Below are 20,029 nucleotides of genomic sequence, written 5' to 3'. Positions count from 1 at the left end.
GGGAGAAATTGATCCCTTCCAGCTAAAATGGTTCCTTCTCTCTCTCTCCTCTCTCTCTCTCTCTCTCTCTCTCTCTCTCTCTCTCTCTCTCTCTCTCTCTCTCTTTCTCTCTCTCTCTCTCTCTCCCATTTTCAGGCCTGTAGCAAAGTTGGAAGAATAGTACATTCAACAGCCATATACCTTTCACCTAGATTCACCAGTGATTAACATTCTTACTTTATCATTTTGCTTTGACATTTGTTTTTTTCTTTTCCTCTCTCCTACCCTCATATTCCCATTCCATCTCCTCCTCTCTGCTGCTTGCCTGCCTGCCTGCCTGCCTTCCTTCCTTCCTTCCATTTCTTCCCATTTGAAAATTAAAGACTTCTTGACACTTTACCCATAAATACTTCAGTAAGCAACTGCTGAAAACAAGAACATCCTAAACAACCACTATAACATCTAATATACCTGTTCAAACTCCCCCAGTTACTCAGTGTAACTTTTATACCTATAGGAAAATTCATCCAATCAAGGTTCACATACTTCCTTTGGTTGGTTATTAAGTAACAGTATATAATCTTATAAAAATTTTCACACAAAAGTTAAAGTCCCCCATCCCACCCTTGTTACTACCCCAGCCCCAGTCCCACTCCTCTGCCAGAGGTAACTTCTTTATCAGTCTGATGTGTAGCCGTCAGGGCCTTTTCTTTGCCTATCTAATTTTGGGAGATTTTGTTTTTCCAAAATGGCATCATACTGTATTGTTCATCATTGTTTTTCCATTTGGTATTATGTCTGAAGACTTCCTCCTCTGTTCAAGTAAAACTATTTCATTTAAAAAAAAAACTGACATAATATTCTATAAGATGGTTGTAGCATATAGTTTATTTTTCCTCTTTCTTAATGATTTGAAATTTTTACATTCTGAGTCTTAGTTCTTTATATGTTGTGACTATTTTCTCCAGAATATGTTTTAAGAAAAAATTGGCAGTGTGTTGCTTATCTTAACTTTGGTTATATCCTTTGTTAAACAGAAGTTCTAAATTTTGATGAGGTCAAATTATCAGTCTTTCCCTTATGGCTTTTGTGTTTTATCTTATTTAAAAAGGTCCTTATTACCTCAGATCCTGATGTCTTCTGTATTTTTTCTAATATTTCATTAGTTCTATTTGTATACTTACAAAATTATCTAGAATTTATTTTTCTGAATTCTGTCTTTTTCCAAAATGGGGATGTAGTCAAATTCCAGACCACTTTAATGACTGTTTATATCTCTATCTATGACTTTGTGTTCACGGTATGTAGTACTGATAGGCATTCAGTAAGATGTTGTTACATGAGTTAATAGTGAGAGAGAATGTCAGGCATTTCAGGCAGGGAACTGGTGTGAGCAAATGCTGAGGCAGGAATGCACAAGTGTGTGCTGGAAGCTGCACATGGACTTCTCTCATCCAGCCAGATGGTCCCCTCTCATGCCCAGTTGTCACCTGAGCTTTCCTTTCTGCTGGGACTGGGGGCCTCTAGGGCTCAACCTGTATTCCCCTTAAATAACTGCTGGCCATTCCCTCCCTTTCCCCTTCATTTCTTTGCTGTAACTAAAGTTGAACTCAGAGGTCCTTACCCTTCTAAAGATTGACCACTGATCACTACCAGAGGACAGAAGATTAAAAGAATAAATTTTAGAAATTCTTTATGTTTGGGGCCTCTTTTCTATATTTTCTGAGTCTCTTACAGAAAGTTAGTAGAAATCCTTGTTGGGAGTTTTATTTCTGAGGGTGGTGATCATCAGCTCTCCCCTCCTCACCCACTATTAGCAAAGATCATGTGAACCGTAGCCCCCATGAAAGCCCTTCTTCTCAGCCTGCAACCCAAGCAGAACAGATTCCATGGGGGCGATTTGCTGTTCCAGAGGCCCTATAGACCAGGACTGTCCAGGAGACATTCCTTTCTGTGATGGGGAAATGTTTTCCATTTGTGCTGTTATGGTAGCTTCCAGCCTCATGTGACAATTGAACACTTGAAATGTGGCTAATGTGACTGAGGGACTCACTTTTTAATTTTATTTAATCTTTTAAAAGATATTTTAATTGATTTTTTTAGAGAGAGGAAGAAAGAGAAAAATGTCGATTTGTTTCCCCACTCACCTATACACTCATTGGTTGACTGTCATATGTGCTCTGACCAGGGATCAAACCCACAACCTTGGCATATCGGGAAGATGCTCTAACTAACTGAGCTGAAACACTTTCTTTTATCTATCTATCTATCTATCTATCTATCATCTATCACATTTGTATGTAAAGGAAACACTGAGCTAAAGCCAGCCCATACATTTGAATAGTTTTTAATTTATTTTTTTTACTTATTGAGACAAAAAGAGAGAGAGAGAGAGAGAGAGAGAGAGAGAGAGAGAGAGAGAGAGAGAAAGAGAAGAGAGAAACATCAGTTTGTTGTTCCATTTATTTATGCACTCATTGGTTGCTTCTGAAGCACTTCCTTTTAGAGCTCTTTTGTATTTTGCCTTAGATTCTGACTTTGATTTTAGTTAAAGTGAAGTTTTCTGTACAGCTTTACATGTAGAAACCTTGGTTTTATCTTGTGGTCCTGTGAAAGCTTTCTATGATCAATCTGATGCATAGATACATAGGTGAATTGTGGCCCTCACGATTCTCCTGTCATAGTCTGAACTGTGTTCTTTGCTACTTACAATCACATAAGGGCTGGTGGAACCTCTGTTTTGAAAGCCTAAGAGTCTCTTGGAAAAGGGAGTGGCTGTTGGCTCTGGCAACCTTGCTAGTCTGAATTGCTGCTCACCTCCCTGTGATCCCCAAACCTGGTATTTGTGGCAAGCAGTGGAGAACTTACTTTACTTCATTGTTTCCCAAACTCCCCTAAAGAGAAGAATCACTTGGGGGCATTTGAAAAACCTACTAATTCCCAGGTCCCTCCCTCAGGAGAGTTTGATTGAGTTAGTTTAAGGTGGGACCCAGGATTCTGTTTGTAACAAGCATCTCAAATGCTTATCAGAGGAATGTGGGTAATGCCGCTTTCAGTGGTGCTGGAATGAATGTCTTTTAATATTTGCATCTGAGGAAAAAATATATAATTAGCACAACATATAATTTTATAATTATTATAGCTTATAATGAGGCATTGAAATTCAAATAGTGATTAGGTTGAAAATTAATCATACCTGTAGATAGTGGATATGGTAATAGTTGTGAACGTGCTATTTGGAATAATTGAGATTTAGGAAACACTGTCCCCCATTCTGAGATATCCTGTAGATGTGATACATGCCTGCAGAGAAAGGTTATGAAAGACATGTTGGTGGCACATTCGCTGGTCCTTCATTGTACAAATAAATACTAATTAATTAAAATGGGTCCCATACTGGGTGATCACTTCCTAAGGTATATAAATGTTAGTTTCTTATCTGACCTTTGCCAAAAATCCTAGTTCTGTTGATTTTAATCTTGTCTAGGTTAATCTCTGTTCCATTATAAGGGCTATTCCAAGATTACTATTCTACTGCTCTACTGATAAGCTACAAGGAAGTGACTGAAGGAGATTCTCCTACCCAGTAAAGGTTATGTCCTCCCAGCCCCCTGCTTGCCTTCCCTGGAACTGCCCTGTGTCAGTGGGTCTCCAGGGGTATAGGCTTTGGTGCTTTCCCTGGTGGGCAGACCCCTGGGGATGTGGGCCCAACAAGTCCCAAATTTATTGCCAACAGTCTTAGTCCTGTCAATCCCTAACTCCAGGGAAAATTCTTCACCTGGGGAAACAACCTTTCTCGGGGAGGTGGTCCTGTTTAAAACACATAGCGCTAAGAGGGGGAGCAAACATACGCCATATACGCCAGGTCCCTTGAAACATAAGCTGTGCAGATGTTTCTTCCCTGCAGCGACTGTGTCAAGCAGCAAGGGTGGACCAGCTTCTGGCAAATTCCCCCATTTTTATTTTTTAAATGACAGCGCGTGTAAATCAGCGGCCACCTCTCGGATTGGGTTGTTTAAGACTCGGAAGAAGACTTGTTTGTGATTTTGCTAACAGGTCAGTCTGAGGCTTAACCCTATATCGGCTCCCCACATGGTCCCATACTGCATATAAGGCTATAAATTTGAAAAGCCCAGTTCCTGCCTTCCAGGAACTCACAGTGTCTTGGGAAACGGACAGTTACAGTGCAATAAACACAGGACTGGAGGCTTTAGGACGAAGTGAGGAAAGTGTAAATGCCTATGTCTGCCTGGCATGGTTGTGAAGACGGCAGGAGAGATGATGCTTCCACTGAGTATAAGAAAGAATAAGAACCTGTCAGGTGGCTGAAACTGGGGAGGGCATTCCAGGCAGAGGAACAGCATGAGCAAAGCACATGAGCAGGAAGCAGCAGGAAGTGTGTGGGAGACTGCAAATTCAGTATGGCCAAAGCAGGAAGATAGGAAAAACAAACAGTGAAGAGGTGAAGTTGACGGAGGCCAGGACCAGTTGTGAGAACCAGTGTAGGCTGAGAGTTCATATGTTATCCTGAGGGTGAGGATGGGCTTCAGGCATTGTGTACATTTTTCTTTTCTTCCTGGGTGAGAGTTCATTGTTCTCCTGAAATTCTCAAAAGGGGCCTGACTTTGCAAAAAGAACCAAATCAATGGGAGCCACTGAAGGATTTTGAACAGGAGAACATTGTGCTTGCATTTTCTTAGTTAGAAGTTGATTCTGCAATGTGGAGGATGGGGTAGAGGGCAGTGGGGTATCCACTGCTGTAGTCCAGGCAAGAGAGAGGAGGTTCTGCATGAAAATACGGGTCTTGGGAGCACTAGAGATTTGGCAGCAAATATTTGTGTTCCTGCTGGGTGTGTGACACTGTTTGTCCCCTGCCCTGAAAGTCAGAAACCCTGCCAGCTAAAAAGGGAGGGGAGAGGAGAATATCTGGCTCCATTCCAGGGCAATCCAGTACAGCCACAGGCGCTTAACTAGGATACATTCTAAGGGTGTGTCATTAGGCAATTCTGTTGTGTGAACATCACAGAGTGCACTTACACAGTCCTAGATGATAATAAGCCCATTGCTCTTGACTGCAAACCTGTACAGCATGTTATTGTGCTGAATGCTGTAGGCAATTGTATCACAGTGATAAGTATTTGTGCACAAAACATATCTAAGCATAGAAAAGGTATAGTAAAAATATGGTGTAAAAGATTAAAAATGGTACAGCTGTATAGGGCACTGACCATGAGTGGAGCTTGCAGGACTGGAAGTTGCTCTGGGTGAGCCAGTGAGTGAGTGTGAGTAGTGACATTACTGTGCACTACTGTAGACATCACAAACACTCAACACGTAGGCTACACAAAATCTCTAAAACAACGTGAGATTAAATCAAGCACAAGAGAATGATGCAATCAGGAGACGTGGTAAGCATGAGATGCTGCTGGTGAAGCACAGCACACTATTTTACAGCAAACTTTCCTAAGTAGAGTATACTCTAAAATAGCAATAAAAGTATAGTATAGTAAATACATACACCAGTCATTTATTGTTATCATTGTATATCATTGTATGTGCTGTACTTTCATATGACTAGCAGTGCGGTACATTTGTTTATTTACACCAGCAGTATCATAAACACGTAATGCTTTGTACTACAAAGTTGTAGTGGCTACAACATCACTAAATATAGGAATTTTTCAGCTCTGTTAAAATCTTATAAGACTGCCATCATACATGTGGTCCATTGTTGACCGAAATGTTATGTGGCGCATGATTATACAAAAGCAAAGCTCCCTATGTTGGAACCAGGTCTTACAGAAAGCGGTAGATCTTAATGTGTTGGCAAGATTTCTAAGGTAAATTATGTGACAACATCAAAAAATATTATATCAGCCATGGTCGGTTTGGCTCAGTGGATAGAGCATTGGCCTGCGGACTGAAGGGTCCCAGGTTTGATTCTGGTCAAGGGCATGTACCTTGGTTGCGGGCACATCCCCGGTAGAGGGTGTGCAGGAGGCAGCTGGTCAATGTTTCTCTTTCATCAATTTTCTCACTCTCTATCCCTCTCCCTTCCTATCTGTAAAAAATCAATAAAATATATCTTTTTAAAAATAGTATATTATATAAACCATACCACTATTTATTTTGAATACTATTTCAGAAATTTCTATAGTAATATGTAGCCAACTATTAATAACGGTTACCTCTGTAGAGATAGCAAAGAGAATTTTTCAATTTTTTTTAAAAAAAAATATTTTATTGATTTTTTACAGAAAGGAAGGGAGAGGGATAGAGAGTTGGAAACATCCATGAGAGAGAAACATCGATCTACTGCCTCCTGCACACCCCCTACTGGGGATGTGCCCACAACCAAGGCACATACCCTTGACTGGAATCGAACCTGGGACTCTTCAGTCCACAGGCCGACGCTCTAGCCACTGAGCCAAACTGGTCAGGGCGAGAATTTTTCAATTTATATTGTCCTGTATATGCTTGAATTTCCTATATTGAGTACATATCTTATCTAATAAAGCGGTAATATGCAAATTACCATCACGTCATAATAGTCAAGATGGCTGCGCCCACAGCAAAGGCCAAGTTTCCGAAATGAGCCTTAACAAGCAATCAGCAGGGCAGGGCTTGACAGGGGACCTCAGGCTATGTCCCCTGCCTGGCGGAGCTTGACGGGGGAGGGGGGTGAGGGGGGAACCTCAGGCCATGCCCCCAGCCCAGCAGGGCTTGACGGGGGAGCTTAGGCCGTGTCCCCCCCACACACACACACACCCGCGGGGCTTGACGGGGGACCTCAAGGTGCACCCCTCGGCCCAGCGCCGGGCCAGGCGACCTGAGGCCGTGCCCCCCACCCGGTGGGGCTTGACGGGTGTGGGGCTGGCCGGATCTGGGTCTCGAGCGATGTCAAGGTGCACGTGGGTGGGCGGGGACTTGACTCTGGTTCCTGTGGCGCACCCCAGACTCTGACAGGAGGAAGATTTTCATATACATTTTACTAATTTTCTTTCATCTCTGACACTTCTATTATGGAGAAAGGACAAACAGCAATATTAAAATATTTCCTCTAATTCCCTTTTAATATGCACGAATTTCGTGCACCGGGTCACTAGTCTAATAAATATACCCTGTATATATGTGGATTAACTAATCCTAGTTCCTCCCGGCCCCTCCCAGGTGCATGTGACTAACATCAGTTTGAATCATTCCCTGGTCCCTCCATCTCCATTTCCCTGGTCTAGGCAGTCAGTGATCCCCTCCTGTGAGCTCCTAATACTTGGTTCATCTCTCTATTACAGCATTAACACAAATGTGTTTGGTTTTCTCTTGAGGCAGAGACCATGCTGACTGGTCTATAATAGAGCTTGGATCCTGGAGCACAATGCAACTTATAAGTGCATTTATACATTTTTGTACATTCTGCATTAGGGCCCATAGTTAAACTTCTCTTTGAGCCTGCAATATGACACCAGGACTCCCTGTCTTCTGGAAGGGGGGGGGGGGGGGCAGTCACATTCTAGGGGAGGGGAGGGGGGGAGTGTCAGAGTGAACTCACCCTGTTCTTTTAGTACAACTAAAAGGCCATAAATAGAGGGTGTGCAATTTTCTTTCTGTATAACCCTGGGACCAGAACCCACAGGTAAGGAGGATTGCTCTTTGTTCTACAGCTCCACAGAGTGCTCCAGGTCTGCCAAAAGACACGTGCTTTGGTGCCAGTACATCAGGAAGCCCCATCACTGTCAAGCCATTGAACTGCTAGTTTTCTCCTTTGCTTAATTTATAATGTATATTGCACAGAGTTGTAAAGGGTAAATAATGAGATAATATATTTGGCAGTATATGTTAGTTTCTTCTTGGTTCTTGTGTAATATACTTTTTTTTTTTTTTTACTTTCAACTTTGCTCTGGAGAACCAAAGGTCTGGCCTATGGCAAGAATCAGACCGGTTTTACTCTTTTGCGAAGAGAATCAGGAATGTAGAGAATAGGTGGGAATGTTGTCTCATGGAAAGTCCCATTCCAATCCTCTGAGCTGCTAATCTCTTCCATCCCTTACAGACCTCCATGTATCTGCCATTGTAGGCCTGCCCTTGTTCTGGGTGATGCTCATGAGTAGGAAAATCTGGATTGGCCCCTGTGTTTGCTTCCTGGCCTGCTGTTTCCCTGTTTGATCAAGAAACCTTGGAAGTATCACAATTCAGAACCCAGGATTTTCCATGTTTTTCAACTGTAAATAAAGTTTTTTTTAGTATGTGTGTTGTTGTAATGATAGCCCCATCTCCTCACAACATAGCTTTAGGCCATTGTGGACCTGGCTCTCCAACTGCAAGGCCAGTGTGGACCAGAGCCCCAAATTTATAAGCATTTATAGCATTCCCCCTTAGGTTCAAGCTGATTGAGCAAAGAAGCAAAGCCCCAGGGCCAATGTGTTCCAAGGTGTTCCCAGCAGTAGGTTTAGTTTGGTAGTTCTGAAGCCTGTGGGAAGAGAATCACTAACTTGGGATATTTCTGGATGGGAGACCATTAGGTAGAATGTATCTTGATCATGACAAAGTGGGAATAATTTAGTCAAAAATCTTGGTTTGAACCTTGGATTGTTTTTAAAAAACAGTTCAGGTCTTGAGAAGTATTATTATCGCTATAAAATGGGGATAATAATACCTATCTACTTCATAGCATTGTTGAAAGGGTCAAGTAAGAGATTGGATATGAAGGTAACTTGTAAACACAACATGCCTTGCAAATGTTAGTTTTAAAAGGAAACAACCCAATATAAAAAGTTCCCACAATATAATGTTCAAGAGATAAAGAGTTCCCTGGTGTTCCTTTCATGAGGCAATGTCTATGTTCTCCCGTTTCTCCTTTCTCCTGACTCAGATAGGATGACTCATAAGAACAGAGAGCGGAACTCTGTGACAATAGAACCTGGTGAAAAGTGCCATTTCGGTGTATTGGCAGGACAAGGAAGCTAGAGTATAGATATCCACAACTCTACAGCTAAATAAATAGGGTTCAGGGGACATAATGAAGAAAGAACTGATCACATGACTATACAAGGTGGATTATAAAGAGAAAGGAAGGAGAATGATCAGCTGGGATCCTGAGCTGATGTTCTTGTGATGGGTCATTCAGGTAACTGTCAGTAATACTTGGCACCTGCATTCTATGCCAGTCTCTGCCCTGGGCACTGGAGCTGCAATGATGTGTAAGATGTGTCCCATGCCTGTGACAGGAGATAGGCACAGTTTTGATACAATGTGGTATTAGAATGTGACCCCTTATGAGGGCAGGAAATTTGGTCAATACTTGTTTTGTTTTGTTTACTGCTGTGTCCCCAGCCCCTAGTACCTAGTAAGTGCTCAATAAACATTTGTTGCATGAATGATAATGGTCTGTACCAGATGCTATGAGAGCGGAGTGGAGACACTGGGGGTGAGAGAAAGAGATAACATTTGAGGTAAGTATTGACAGATTGGAATTAGCTAAGAGATGAGGGTGGAGAGGGCTTTCCAGGAAGAGGGAACTGTATCCTTGGACCAGGGTCTGTAAGAGATTGGGGACAAGGTGAAAGTTATTTCGCAAAGGAGATTCTTGGAATGAACCCCTTTTCTTGCCTTTCACATGACTTAAAGGTAGGCATTGGAGTTGTCTGAACTGTGATCACCATGTTGGGCAGTGTGAACTCTCAGGGTGGGAGGGGGTCTAGCAGAACTCTAGAGTGGAGAACTCCCATGTAGGAATAGGAGATGCATTTTGGCATCAATGGTATGTCGTCCAGTGCTTCAGAGCCACTTACGCAGTGGTGAAGAGGTGGCTACAAGAAAACTAGTAGGAAATAGCACATCTTGATGTCCACTGATCATGAGAGAGCTTAGTGAAGTGATTGGATGAGTATATAATGATACTGTTAAGAAACATTTTAAAGGCAAATGTTACAGAATTTGGATTTCTGCTAGAGAAGCCATCTCTTCAAACCTGTGACATAGGGAAGGTTGTTCACTTATTCTCAGAGGTGCTGCTGCCATTGTTCTGTCTTTGTAACTCCACTTTGGGAAAACTCTCAAGCCTATAGGGCACACCTTTAAATGTTCTCAGTGTTGGCAGATTGCCTTTGGAGGAAACGGGTTTTTTTTTTAGCAGTCAAAGGTCATCTAGAGCTGAAATAGAGAAATAGCAACTCTAGAATCCACCTACTTCTCTCCATACACATTGTTGCTGCAAGCTTTTTTCATCTGGAATATTGGCACAGATGACCTCTCTGCTGCCAGTACCTCATTCTCCAATCCATTTTCTACACTATCTCATTCATTTAACAAATTTATTAAGATACTGTGTCTCAGGTATTATGCTAGATGCTGAAGGAATTCATAGTCTGGCTGGGAAGATTAGTGTAATATAGTGTTAGGATAGGAGGGTCTCTTAAACTAGTGACATCTGAGACAAGTCTTAAAGGATGAACAGTTAAGCAGGCAAAGGAAAAGAAGAGAAAGGCAGAGTGTTACAAGTAGAGGTAAATAAGTGATAATCTAAAGGAAGCAATGGCTAAATGATCACTTGGAAGGTTGGACAAGGAATGCGAAAGAGTGGGAGGCAAATTTAGAGAAGTCATAGGCGCTTCTATAAATCATATTAAGGAATTCTAATAGATTTCAAATAAGACAATGTCATAATCGAATAGGTATTTTCTAAAACACAGTCTGGGTGTTGTGGTGGGGAATATTAGAGTAAGAAAGAAAGAAGGCCACAGCAGTGCTCTATGCCAGTGGGCAGGCCATCTGACTATTTTTCCTTTTTTTCTTTTTTAAATATATTTTATTGATTTCAGAGAGGAAGGGAGAGGGTCACTATTTTTCAATGGAGATAAGACTGGTTTTTAAATGTTTAAGTAGTTGATAAAATCTAAAGAATATTTTGCATTGTAAAAATTATATGAAATTCAAATTATAATGTCCATAAAGTTTTTTTTATCATACATTTTTATTTACTGATTGGCTAAGGCTACTTTCAGGCTCTAAAGTTGAGTAGCTGAGTAGTTGATTGTCTGGCCTGCAAAGCTTAAAATATTTATTATCTGGCCCTTACAGAAAAAGTTTGTCTACTTGTGTTCTAAGCAATGGATGACGATGGCCTACAATAGAGTAGTAGCAGTAGAAATGAAGAGATTAAAGATTCTTAGGACTGATTCAGGGAGGCTTTTAGAAAGTGGAATTGACAGGCCTAGATGATACTTATGGGCAAGACTACTGCACCGGCCTGTTTTCCCTACTTCCATTTCTGCCCTTCTACAACCCGTTCTCCACTCAGCAGCCATTAAAAAAAAAAAGAAAAGAAAAATTATGTCACTCCCTACTTACAACTCTAAATTACCCTTGTCACTATTGCTCATAGGATAAATTTCCAATAAAATATCCCTAATTTGACCCTGCCTACCTCTATAATCCAATGTCTTCATTCTAGTTTTATTGGATAACTTTACTTGCATTTTCTCAGACCCATTTTTTCTTGCCTGTAGGCTTTACAGAAACCTCCATGCGCTTGGAATCAGCATTCCACCTTCTCCACTTCACTCCCACAATGTTTTGTGCTTTTGCAGCACTGGAGTGTTGGGTGTTTAAATTTCTACCTTCATCCCTAGACTGAATTTAAGAGGCAGAAACTGGCGAACTAGTCCATCCCCAGAAGATCATTGACGCTTAATAAGGAATGAAGGTGGAGGATTTCAGCTACAGCATGTGGCAACCTCAATTATAAATCAATTTTGAAACGTGGATAGTAACCCCTATTTCACGTGGCTAGTGTAAGGCTAAAATGCAAGAAAAATTCCTAGTTTGCTCAATAAACGTGACTTGAAATTAAATCTGATTTGTGGCCAACACAAAAACACGTGAATACTTAACAAGACAGTCCTTATGTGCCTTTTGGTAAGATGGATGGGAAAGCAGGTACTCCTGGAATATACCCCCGCCCTCCGCCCTAAATATGCCGAGCAGGGACCGCATGAGAGCCTGCGTGGTCCCTCCAAGGTGATTGCTCCGCCAAAAACGGGCACTGCTTGAATGCATGTATTTACGTCTGTTTCCGAACCCCTCGGCTGTGCCGCGAGTACACGGCCATTGTAGAAGACGGCTCTGTTCGCAGTAATGGTCTGAGGTCACAGGACCGTATTCCGAGTAGGGAGGGTGGGAGGCCTCTCTACCTGGGGCTAAGGTATCGACGAGCACCCTTCCAGGCCCTTCGATGACCGGGAAATCCCGGCGCAGGCTTTTGGCCGTGCCTTTCTGGAGACCAGGACACAACCGCGGACGTGTAGCCCGCCCGGCCGCCCATGCTACAGCCTCGTGAAAGTCAAGTTCTCTCTGCCCGTCCTCTCGGGTACTCTATGGTTCTCGTGGTGACTCTAATTCTAGTTCCGGTTTCTATGGCGGCGGCGGAGGCAGGAACGGTTGTAGGTCGGCCGAATTAGCCGCCTAAGAGCCAATGAACGTGGAGGAGTAATGAAGTATTAGCCAATACGAGCCAGGAACTGGGGTCAGGTGGCCAGAGTGACAGCGCGCCTGGCCAGTAAACGATGCGTAGGGCGGGTCGATCGCAGGGCATATCCCGCCCGTCCCGCCATTCTCGCTAGTTCGATCGGTAGCGGGAGCGGAGAGCGGACCCCAGAGAGCCCTGAGCAGCCCCACCGCCGCCGCCGGCCTAGTTACCATCACACCCCGGGAGGAGCCGCAGCTGCCACAGCCGGCCCCAGTCACCATCACCGCAACCATGAGCAGCGAGGCCGAAACCCAGCAGCCGCCCGCCGCCCCCCCCGCCGCCCCCACCCTCAGCGCTGCCGACACCAAGCCCGGCACCACGGGCAGCGGCGCAGGGAGCGGCGGCCCGGGCGGCCTCACATCGGCGGCGCCTGCCGGCGGGGACAAGAAGGTCATCGGTGAGAGCCGGAAGGGAACAGGGGTGGGGCCGTAGGAGAGCCTGGCGGCGGAACCGTTACCCGAAGCGGGGCGAGCCGGCGGGCGCGCGACCGGCGGGGACCGACTCGGTGGCGCGCGGCCGCCCCTCCCCCAGGCCTGCGCCCTCGCGGACGCCGTCCCGCCCGGTCCGCGTGCCCGGCAGGCGCGCGCACCGCCTCCTGCGCCCCCGGACCCCGCGGCCTTGCGCCCCTCCCCCCAGGCGGCCGCGCGCCACCGACCGCGTGTGCGGCGGGGTCCCTCCCTCCCCGTGGGCCGCGTGCGCTGGGGCCCGCGTGCCGTTGTTCCGTCCCCCACCCGTTCCCTTCCGCGTGTACCCTGAGGGCGCGGCGCGCCGCCTACGCAGGCCGAAGTGGGCTGGGCGGCTTCCCCTTCCTCACGTGCTCTGCGCCCCGCGGCCCCCGCCCGCTGCCTCCGTGCGCACCCTGCCCGGGCCCGCGCCCCTCTCCGTGGCGTCCTCGCGCTCACCCACGTGGACCGCGGAGGCGCCGAGGGCCTCGGATCTCGGCTCCGGAGCAGGCTCTACAGATAAAGAGAAAGGCTGTCAGGTGGCCTCTGGCCGCCACCGGGAAGCGCCCGAGGGACCGGATGCTGAAGCGTGGCGGTTTTTTAAAAAAAAAAAAAAGGGTGCCTGGTAATCGTGGTTCTTTTTCTCCTCCAGCAACGAAGGTTTTGGGAACAGTAAAATGGTTCAATGTAAGAAACGGATATGGTTTCATCAACAGGTGAGCTGACCATCCTCCCCCTTGCACCCTCTGCTCCAAGCTGCAGGCTTTGCGGATTCGGGATTGCTTAAGCTTGCGTACGTCGGTTGCTGCTCTGGTGTGTTAGTGGGGTTTGTGTTTTCCTTTATGGCTGAAGGGATTAGTGGATCTAGAGATGGTCTTTGTTTTGCAACAAATTATTAATCTGAAGTTAACTTAAAGGCAAGTGGAATGCGTGATCCATCCCCTGACAGGGCAAACTGATGAAAGTAAGATCGATGTGATTCTGTGAGACCGACCCACCACATTTTTATACTTACTGTTTTATACGTTACTGAAATTGGTATTTGAAACGGTGACCCATTGATTAGTATATAGGTTATTACAACTTGTTAACCTTTGGGGGTAACATGATTTACCAATGCAATTATGTGAGGTCTGGTCAGATTGACTAAGGTTGTAGTGCCTTTGTTTAACGTTTCAATATACACAGTTTGAATGCCTTCGTTGAATTTATTTTAGGACTGCTTTGACAACAAGAGCTGTTTTCATTTGCTCATAGAGTAACATCTGGAATAAAATGGCCCTGGCCTTCCTCAATAATTATTTCTTCTACTCCTTTGTCCCCAAATCATATCTATTAGATCAATTTTATTAAAGCTTTGCTTGTAGCTTTAATAATCAGAGAGGCCTTAGCCCCTTCTAACAGCTTCCTTTGTAGTGGAAGGCAGGGGTACAGACTACATCTCAGGAATGATGCTTAGGGTTGTTTGCAGCAACAGTGGAGTGAGGTGCAGTTTGCCCAGTGCTCCCCACGTCTCCCCTGTGATCTCCCCTGTGAGCGAGGCATCCTCTCCAAGATGGCTGCCAGGCTGGCAGTGCAGTGCTGGTGTAGTGCACCCTGTGTGCTCAGAGGAGGCTCAGCATCTCACTAGTCTCAGTGGTGACACCATACAGTCGTCTCAGCATTTTCTTAAATCCTTACTTTAGAAGGCATTAAACAACTAGAGGTTTAAAGACACAAGAAGTAATACCGAATGCTTGTGAAATGGACAACACTGCAGAACACCAAATGGGCAAGATCAAGTTTAAAGACAGACATAATTGGCTGATGAAAAACCATTCATTACTCAACCATAAAAGTATTGTGGGGGAGAGCAAAGGAAATTGTAAGTATTGATGGCCTGTTTTCCACGTTTGCAGTTGTGGGGAAATATTTTGTTCCAAAATCTTTAGGAATTTTCCATCTGTTCTTACACTGTCTGCCTTCCTGTGACAGGCCAAGGCTACATTTTTTCATTAGTTTTTTGATAATGGGTTACAAGTGAGGAAGGAAGGGAATACTTTGGTGCTTATAATTGACCACTTTTTAGTTGATTGATCTCTTAACTTATTAGCATTTCAGTTAGTATTTCCACCTTAATAACCCTTAACAGTGATTTTTGAATTTGTGTGCTTACTTTGGAAGAGTACATATTCCTGCGCTCTTCCTGCCCAGCCTTGGATTCTCTGGGTCTAGGGTACATTTTTAACAAGAACTCCAGGGGATTATGGCTTGTGGGTAATAACCTTGAAAAACATTGCTTTTTAACCTTGACCCAATATAATCAAAGGATATCACTGGTGTGCACAGTAGAAGGAACTGTAATTTGCAGCCCTTTCTGTGTAGATTGTAGTTTGTGTGTGCTTTTAAAATTGTAGCATGTGCTTTCTGTTTTGCTGTATTTTGTTAAAATGGATGTAGGTTATAATCTTTTTGAAGTGAATAATTCAAGATGAAAGAGTAGTTCTTTACATTTTTAAATTTTTATGTGATGAGACGTCATTGCTTGAATATTTCTGTTCTGACTTGCAATCAACACAATTGGTCATCCTCCAGGGCAAGTTAAATGTAAATTGGTTTTTGGTGATCCTTTGTTTGGACTGTCCAAACCTCAACTATTCTGTCAAATTAACTGGCTCAAATGTGCTTTATATTTCTAAATTAGTTGTTTCAATGATTCTGAGACTTGAATAAGACACTCTATAATCTGACTGCGGCTAAATCCACAAGAGGTTTGCCTTGATTAAGGGAAAATGTATGTCTTAAAGAACTAAAGTTCTTGATGCTAACAGTTGGTTAAGTATGTAGAGCCACCTGGAGACGTGGGGGATGGGGGGACAATGCCTTTTCATCTAGTTTTTCTGAGAAATTCATTTTGTTTGTATACTGAGTCTGCAGAAGATAATTAGATAATGTGACCAAGAAGGTCTTATTTACCCTCCCCCTTATTTTTAATTTTTACTATGAAAAACTTGACTCAAAACTGTTGAAGGTAACATTAGAAGGATGCCACATGGGTCAGTGGTTTCAGGATTTGAATCTCTGCTTTTTTAAATTAAAAACCTGATTTTTTTTTGTCTTTTGCTTCTAGCTGTTGTGGATTGATCCATGCTTACCAAACAAACAGTTGGCATGAATCAGTAAAAATTTATTTTCAATGGGACATGTATCTTTTATAATGACCAGAATAGGAATACTTTTCTATTCTCTGGGGTAATTGTTTTTATTGATTTCAGAGTGAGAGATAGAAACATCAAGGATGAGAATCATTGACCAACTGCTTCCTGCCCACTCCCTGCTGGGGATCAAGCCCACAACCTGGGCATGTGCCCTGATCTTGGCTAGAACCATGACTTCCTGGTTCATGGATCAATGTCGGCCGGGCTGGACAATACAATGTCTTAAAAAGGAATGTGATTAATTTCTGTCATTTAAAATTCAGGAGATAGCACCAAAAATATCTAGAATTTTACCTTTAGGGCCTCTAATCCCAGGCAAATAAAAAGTTCTGGCTATGAATATTATTATCACACTAGAGGCCCGATGCACGGAGATTCATGCAAGAATAGGCCTTCCTTCCCCTGGCTGCCGGCACCACCTTCGCTCTGGCCCAGAGCCACCTTGCCACCTTAGCACTGCCCAGAGGCCCGGAATGGCCGGGGGTGGTCCCAGCTGCTGCCACCTTTGTCACGTCAATTTGCATATTCCCTCCTTATTGGCTGTGGGTGCCTCCATCTTGTTGCAAAGTGATGGTCAATTTGCATATTCCATCTTTATTAGATAGGCTTTAAACGAGGCATGCATTCTCTTTATTTACCACAATCTGTTGGGCTTAGTTTTCTGTTGATTTCCATTCCTGCCTGGCCTTTGTGTGTGCATTTGAATGTATTACCCATGAGCTAAGAAACAGCACTTAGCTATCCCTCTTTACAAAAATACTTAGTCGTAGCTGTCAAGTGTATTCTCCCTTGGCAGGGGTGGGGGAGAGTTGGTGCCCCCTTTTTGGGGTTTTGTGTGTGTATAAAGGTGACTTCCTTCACACAATAAGTAAAAGTAATGTTTATCAAATACTTATCATTATTTAAATGCCTTAAATGAATCAAGCCTTTGAGATACAAGTACCATTCTAAGGCACAGAGAGCAAATTGATCCCAGGAAGAGACTAGCTAGCAATGGGCAGAGCTGGGATTTGAACTGCATTTTCTGACTCTGGAGTTTGGGAGTTTGTCTTCACTGCTGTTCTACAGTCTCTAGTCATCAATTTGGTGCTGTCCATATAGTTAGTTAATTTCTTAGGGTGGCCATTCTTAGCTATTTAGTCTTTCAATAAGCTAAAGGATGTCTAGCATGTCACTGGAGCTCCTGTATGCTGACTACTAGTCCTCAGATTTGAAAAGCTCTACTTTTCACTGCCTGTTTTATGTGATTAAGAATTGCTATAATAGTACCAGTTTACCCTATAGATTGGTTTTACAAATTAAAGGACTTGCTTAACACGTTTCGTACCGCTCAGGAGTTTTCTCGTGTTTCGCGCCATCTGTTAAGGACCGCTCACGAGTGTTCTCGTTTCTCACGCCCATGGAAGAAGGAGTGAATCTAGATACTTAGGTAAATTTTGTTTGGTCCCTCTTCATAGAGGAAAATGTTTTATGCAGTACCATACGTTAAAAAAGTACTAGGAACTTTAATTGTTTTTGTAAATAAAAATGTTATAATTATTGAAAAACAACACCTGAAGTGCATTATGATGATTTAAATAACGTGCAGTTTGCCCAAAAACGTTCGGTCCCTGGCGTATGTCTTAGAGATTTCTATGCGGTACGCAATGTGTTAATAGTTAATATTGGGAGGCAATTAAGGAATTAAAGGAGAGAACATCAGACCTTAATTTCACTTCTGAATCTTGTTTTGTTGATTTTGTCTGGCTGAGCTAAGAATGGGTTTTACCTTTTTAAAGGGTTTTTAAAAACATGCAATAGTGTCTGTGACCCCACAAAGCCTTAAATACTATATGGTTCTTAAAAGGAATAGATTTAGGGACAGGGGAGGCATAATAATATATTTAAGTAGTTCCCAAATTATGTCTTAAAACATGACTTAGAACTGGGCTCTTATGGCAGTGACTTGAATATAGAGCACTTTAGGATTGATTTAGATGCTGATTTATGTCAGCCACTGGTGAAGGCCAGAAACCATCCAGTGTTCACCAAGTCGCTGATATGTAAAATCTAGAATAGACAGGTAATGTGTTCATTTTCTGCTTTCCTAGTAGGGTTTGTAATTGCTGAGTCTCCTACCCTTCAAATCTCAGCCCTTGGAAGCACATACAATCTAGCTCACTTAAGCAGGCAGAATGGTAAAAGGTGATGTGGGGAATAGGAGTGTGTCTCTGCTAGGTGTCTGGAGTGCTTTAAAGAGAACAAATAAAACAATAAATGGGATTTGTGATCTTACAGTCACCTGTAGGAATTGGAAATTGGTATTTGAATACTTTGGAATTTGGAGCATATACAGGGTATCCAAAAAAAATGCATACACTTAACATTTGATAGTTCAATTGATGTTTATTTTCAGATATAACTCATTGGAATTAATAATGGTATTCAAAGTGTGTTTCCATTTGGGGGGGGCACCATGTAGCTGATAAATCCTGGAGTTTGTTTGTGTAACCAAAGGGCTATAAATTAATTTATGCAGTTGGAAAAATTAGGCAGTTAAAATTGGCTTGGTTTGGTAATCTGCAATAAGAGCATTTCATTATGGCTACATAAGCTTCTGTGGTAGGTCTTGTTTAAACCAATCCTGTGGTTTGGCAAAAAAATGTTTCCTAAAATTTTTAGGATTTCTTAAAATTATTTTAAATGTGGATAGATTTAATAATACAGAAATTTAGTGCTGGCTTACATGTTTTTACCTTTGTTGTACTATATTAGGAATTATTAAAGAGACTTCTATTTTTTAAAAATCCCAGCAGGATTTCTTCCTTTTTGTTTATTTTTTTAAATACATTTTTTAAAAATATATTTTATTGGTTTTTTACAGAGAGGAAGGGAGAGGGATAGTTAGAAACATCGATCAGCTACCTCCTGCACACCACTCCCCCACTGGGGATATGCCCGCAACCAAGGTACATGCCCTTGACTGGAATCGAACCTGGGACCCTTCAGTCCGCATGCCGACGCTCTATCCACTAAGCCAAACCAGTTAGAGCTTAAATACATTTTTTTTATTTAAAAATATATTTCTTTATTGATTTCGGAGAGGAAGGGAGAAGGAGAGAGAGATAGAAACATCAATGATGAGAGAGAATCATTGATCGGCTGCCTCCTGCACACCCCCTACTGGGAATCGAGCCCGCAACCCAGGCGTGTTCCTTGGCCAGAATCGAACCTGGGACCCCACAGGCTGTCATTCTATTCACTGAGCCAAGCCGGCTAGGGCAAATACATTTTTATTAATTTCAGAGAGGAAGGGAGAGGGAGCAATGCTATAAATATCAATGATGAGCGAGAATCATTGATCAGCTGCCTCTTCTTGCACACCCCATGCTGGGGATCGAGCCGCAACCCGGGCTTATGCCCTGAGAGGGAATCGAAACGTGGCCTCCTGGTTCATAGGTTGTTCTCAATCACTGAGCCAAGCCAGCTGCAGTCTTTCTTTTTCTTTAGCATTCTCCTAACTTAAAACGGTGTCTTCTTTTTTTTTTTTTTTTTTTCCTTCAGCCTCTTGATATATGTGTGGTTCCTTTTTTTTCCTTGAAGGCATACTGTATTCTCATTTACTGAATGACAATACTATACTATTTCTAGATAGGTTGAAAAACCTGCCAACAATGTTCTTCTGTTTTTTCAGTAAAATTTTTCAGTAGTAAATGTCTTTATTGATAAGAGAAGTGGAGTACACTTGCTCTGCAGGAGAATGGGATGACTGATGTGTGATCTATAGAATGACACTGTTAGAATAGTAGCAATAAGTATAAAATACATACCCGGTTGTAAAGACTTAGTATGAAAAGAGAAATGTAACATCAATTTTTTATGTTGATTATATATGTTGAAGAAATGAT

The 20,029-nt window shown here is 42.9% G+C and overlaps 2 protein-coding genes and 1 long non-coding RNA gene across 11 annotated transcripts in view; 2 read left to right on the top strand and 1 right to left on the bottom strand.

Moving 5' to 3' along the window:
* The window catches only part of PPIH (peptidylprolyl isomerase H), a 23,557-nt gene extending 11,734 nt beyond the window's left edge, over window positions 1–11,823 (top strand). For 5 of the 8 annotated variants that reach the window (XM_036352460.1, XM_036352462.1, XM_036352463.1 and 2 more), the window contains one exon: window positions 8,030–8,226. Coding sequence is in view for 1 of the 8 variants with exons in the window: in XM_036352461.1 (XP_036208354.1) it covers window positions 8,030–8,053 (24 nt within the window). In the remaining 7 variants the exon portion in view is untranslated. Of the gene's footprint in view, window positions 1–7,640; window positions 7,819–8,029; window positions 8,227–11,483 lie in introns of those variants that run through there. The other 3 variants (XM_036352459.1, XM_036352458.1, XM_036352457.1) reach the window with 3 other exon arrangements.
* LOC118677377 lies at window positions 2,262–13,637 on the bottom strand. The gene is made up of 3 exons (XR_004974387.1): window positions 13,405–13,637; window positions 3,176–3,282; window positions 2,262–3,069 (listed from the first exon to the last, which is right to left on the bottom strand). It is a non-coding gene; the product is annotated as an uncharacterized LOC118677377 (long non-coding RNA).
* The window catches only part of YBX1 (Y-box binding protein 1), a 24,667-nt gene continuing 17,223 nt past the window's right edge, over window positions 12,586–20,029 (top strand). The window contains exons 1-2 of one of the 2 annotated variants that reach the window (XM_036352454.1): window positions 12,586–12,899; window positions 13,598–13,661. In XM_036352454.1, the coding sequence (XP_036208347.1) occupies window positions 12,734–12,899; window positions 13,598–13,661 (230 nt within the window). In that variant the 5' untranslated portion in view covers window positions 12,586–12,733. The remainder of the gene's footprint in view (window positions 12,900–13,597; window positions 13,662–20,029) is intronic. The other variant, XM_036352453.1, reaches the window with a different exon arrangement.

Source organism: Myotis myotis, unplaced genomic scaffold (genome assembly GCF_014108235.1).
Source record: "Myotis myotis isolate mMyoMyo1 unplaced genomic scaffold, mMyoMyo1.p scaffold_m19_p_2, whole genome shotgun sequence".
Classification (NCBI taxonomy): Eukaryota; Metazoa; Chordata; class Mammalia; order Chiroptera; family Vespertilionidae; genus Myotis; species Myotis myotis.
The sequence above is the reverse complement of the archived record's forward strand: the minus strand, read 5'-3'. Positions and strand labels throughout refer to the sequence as shown.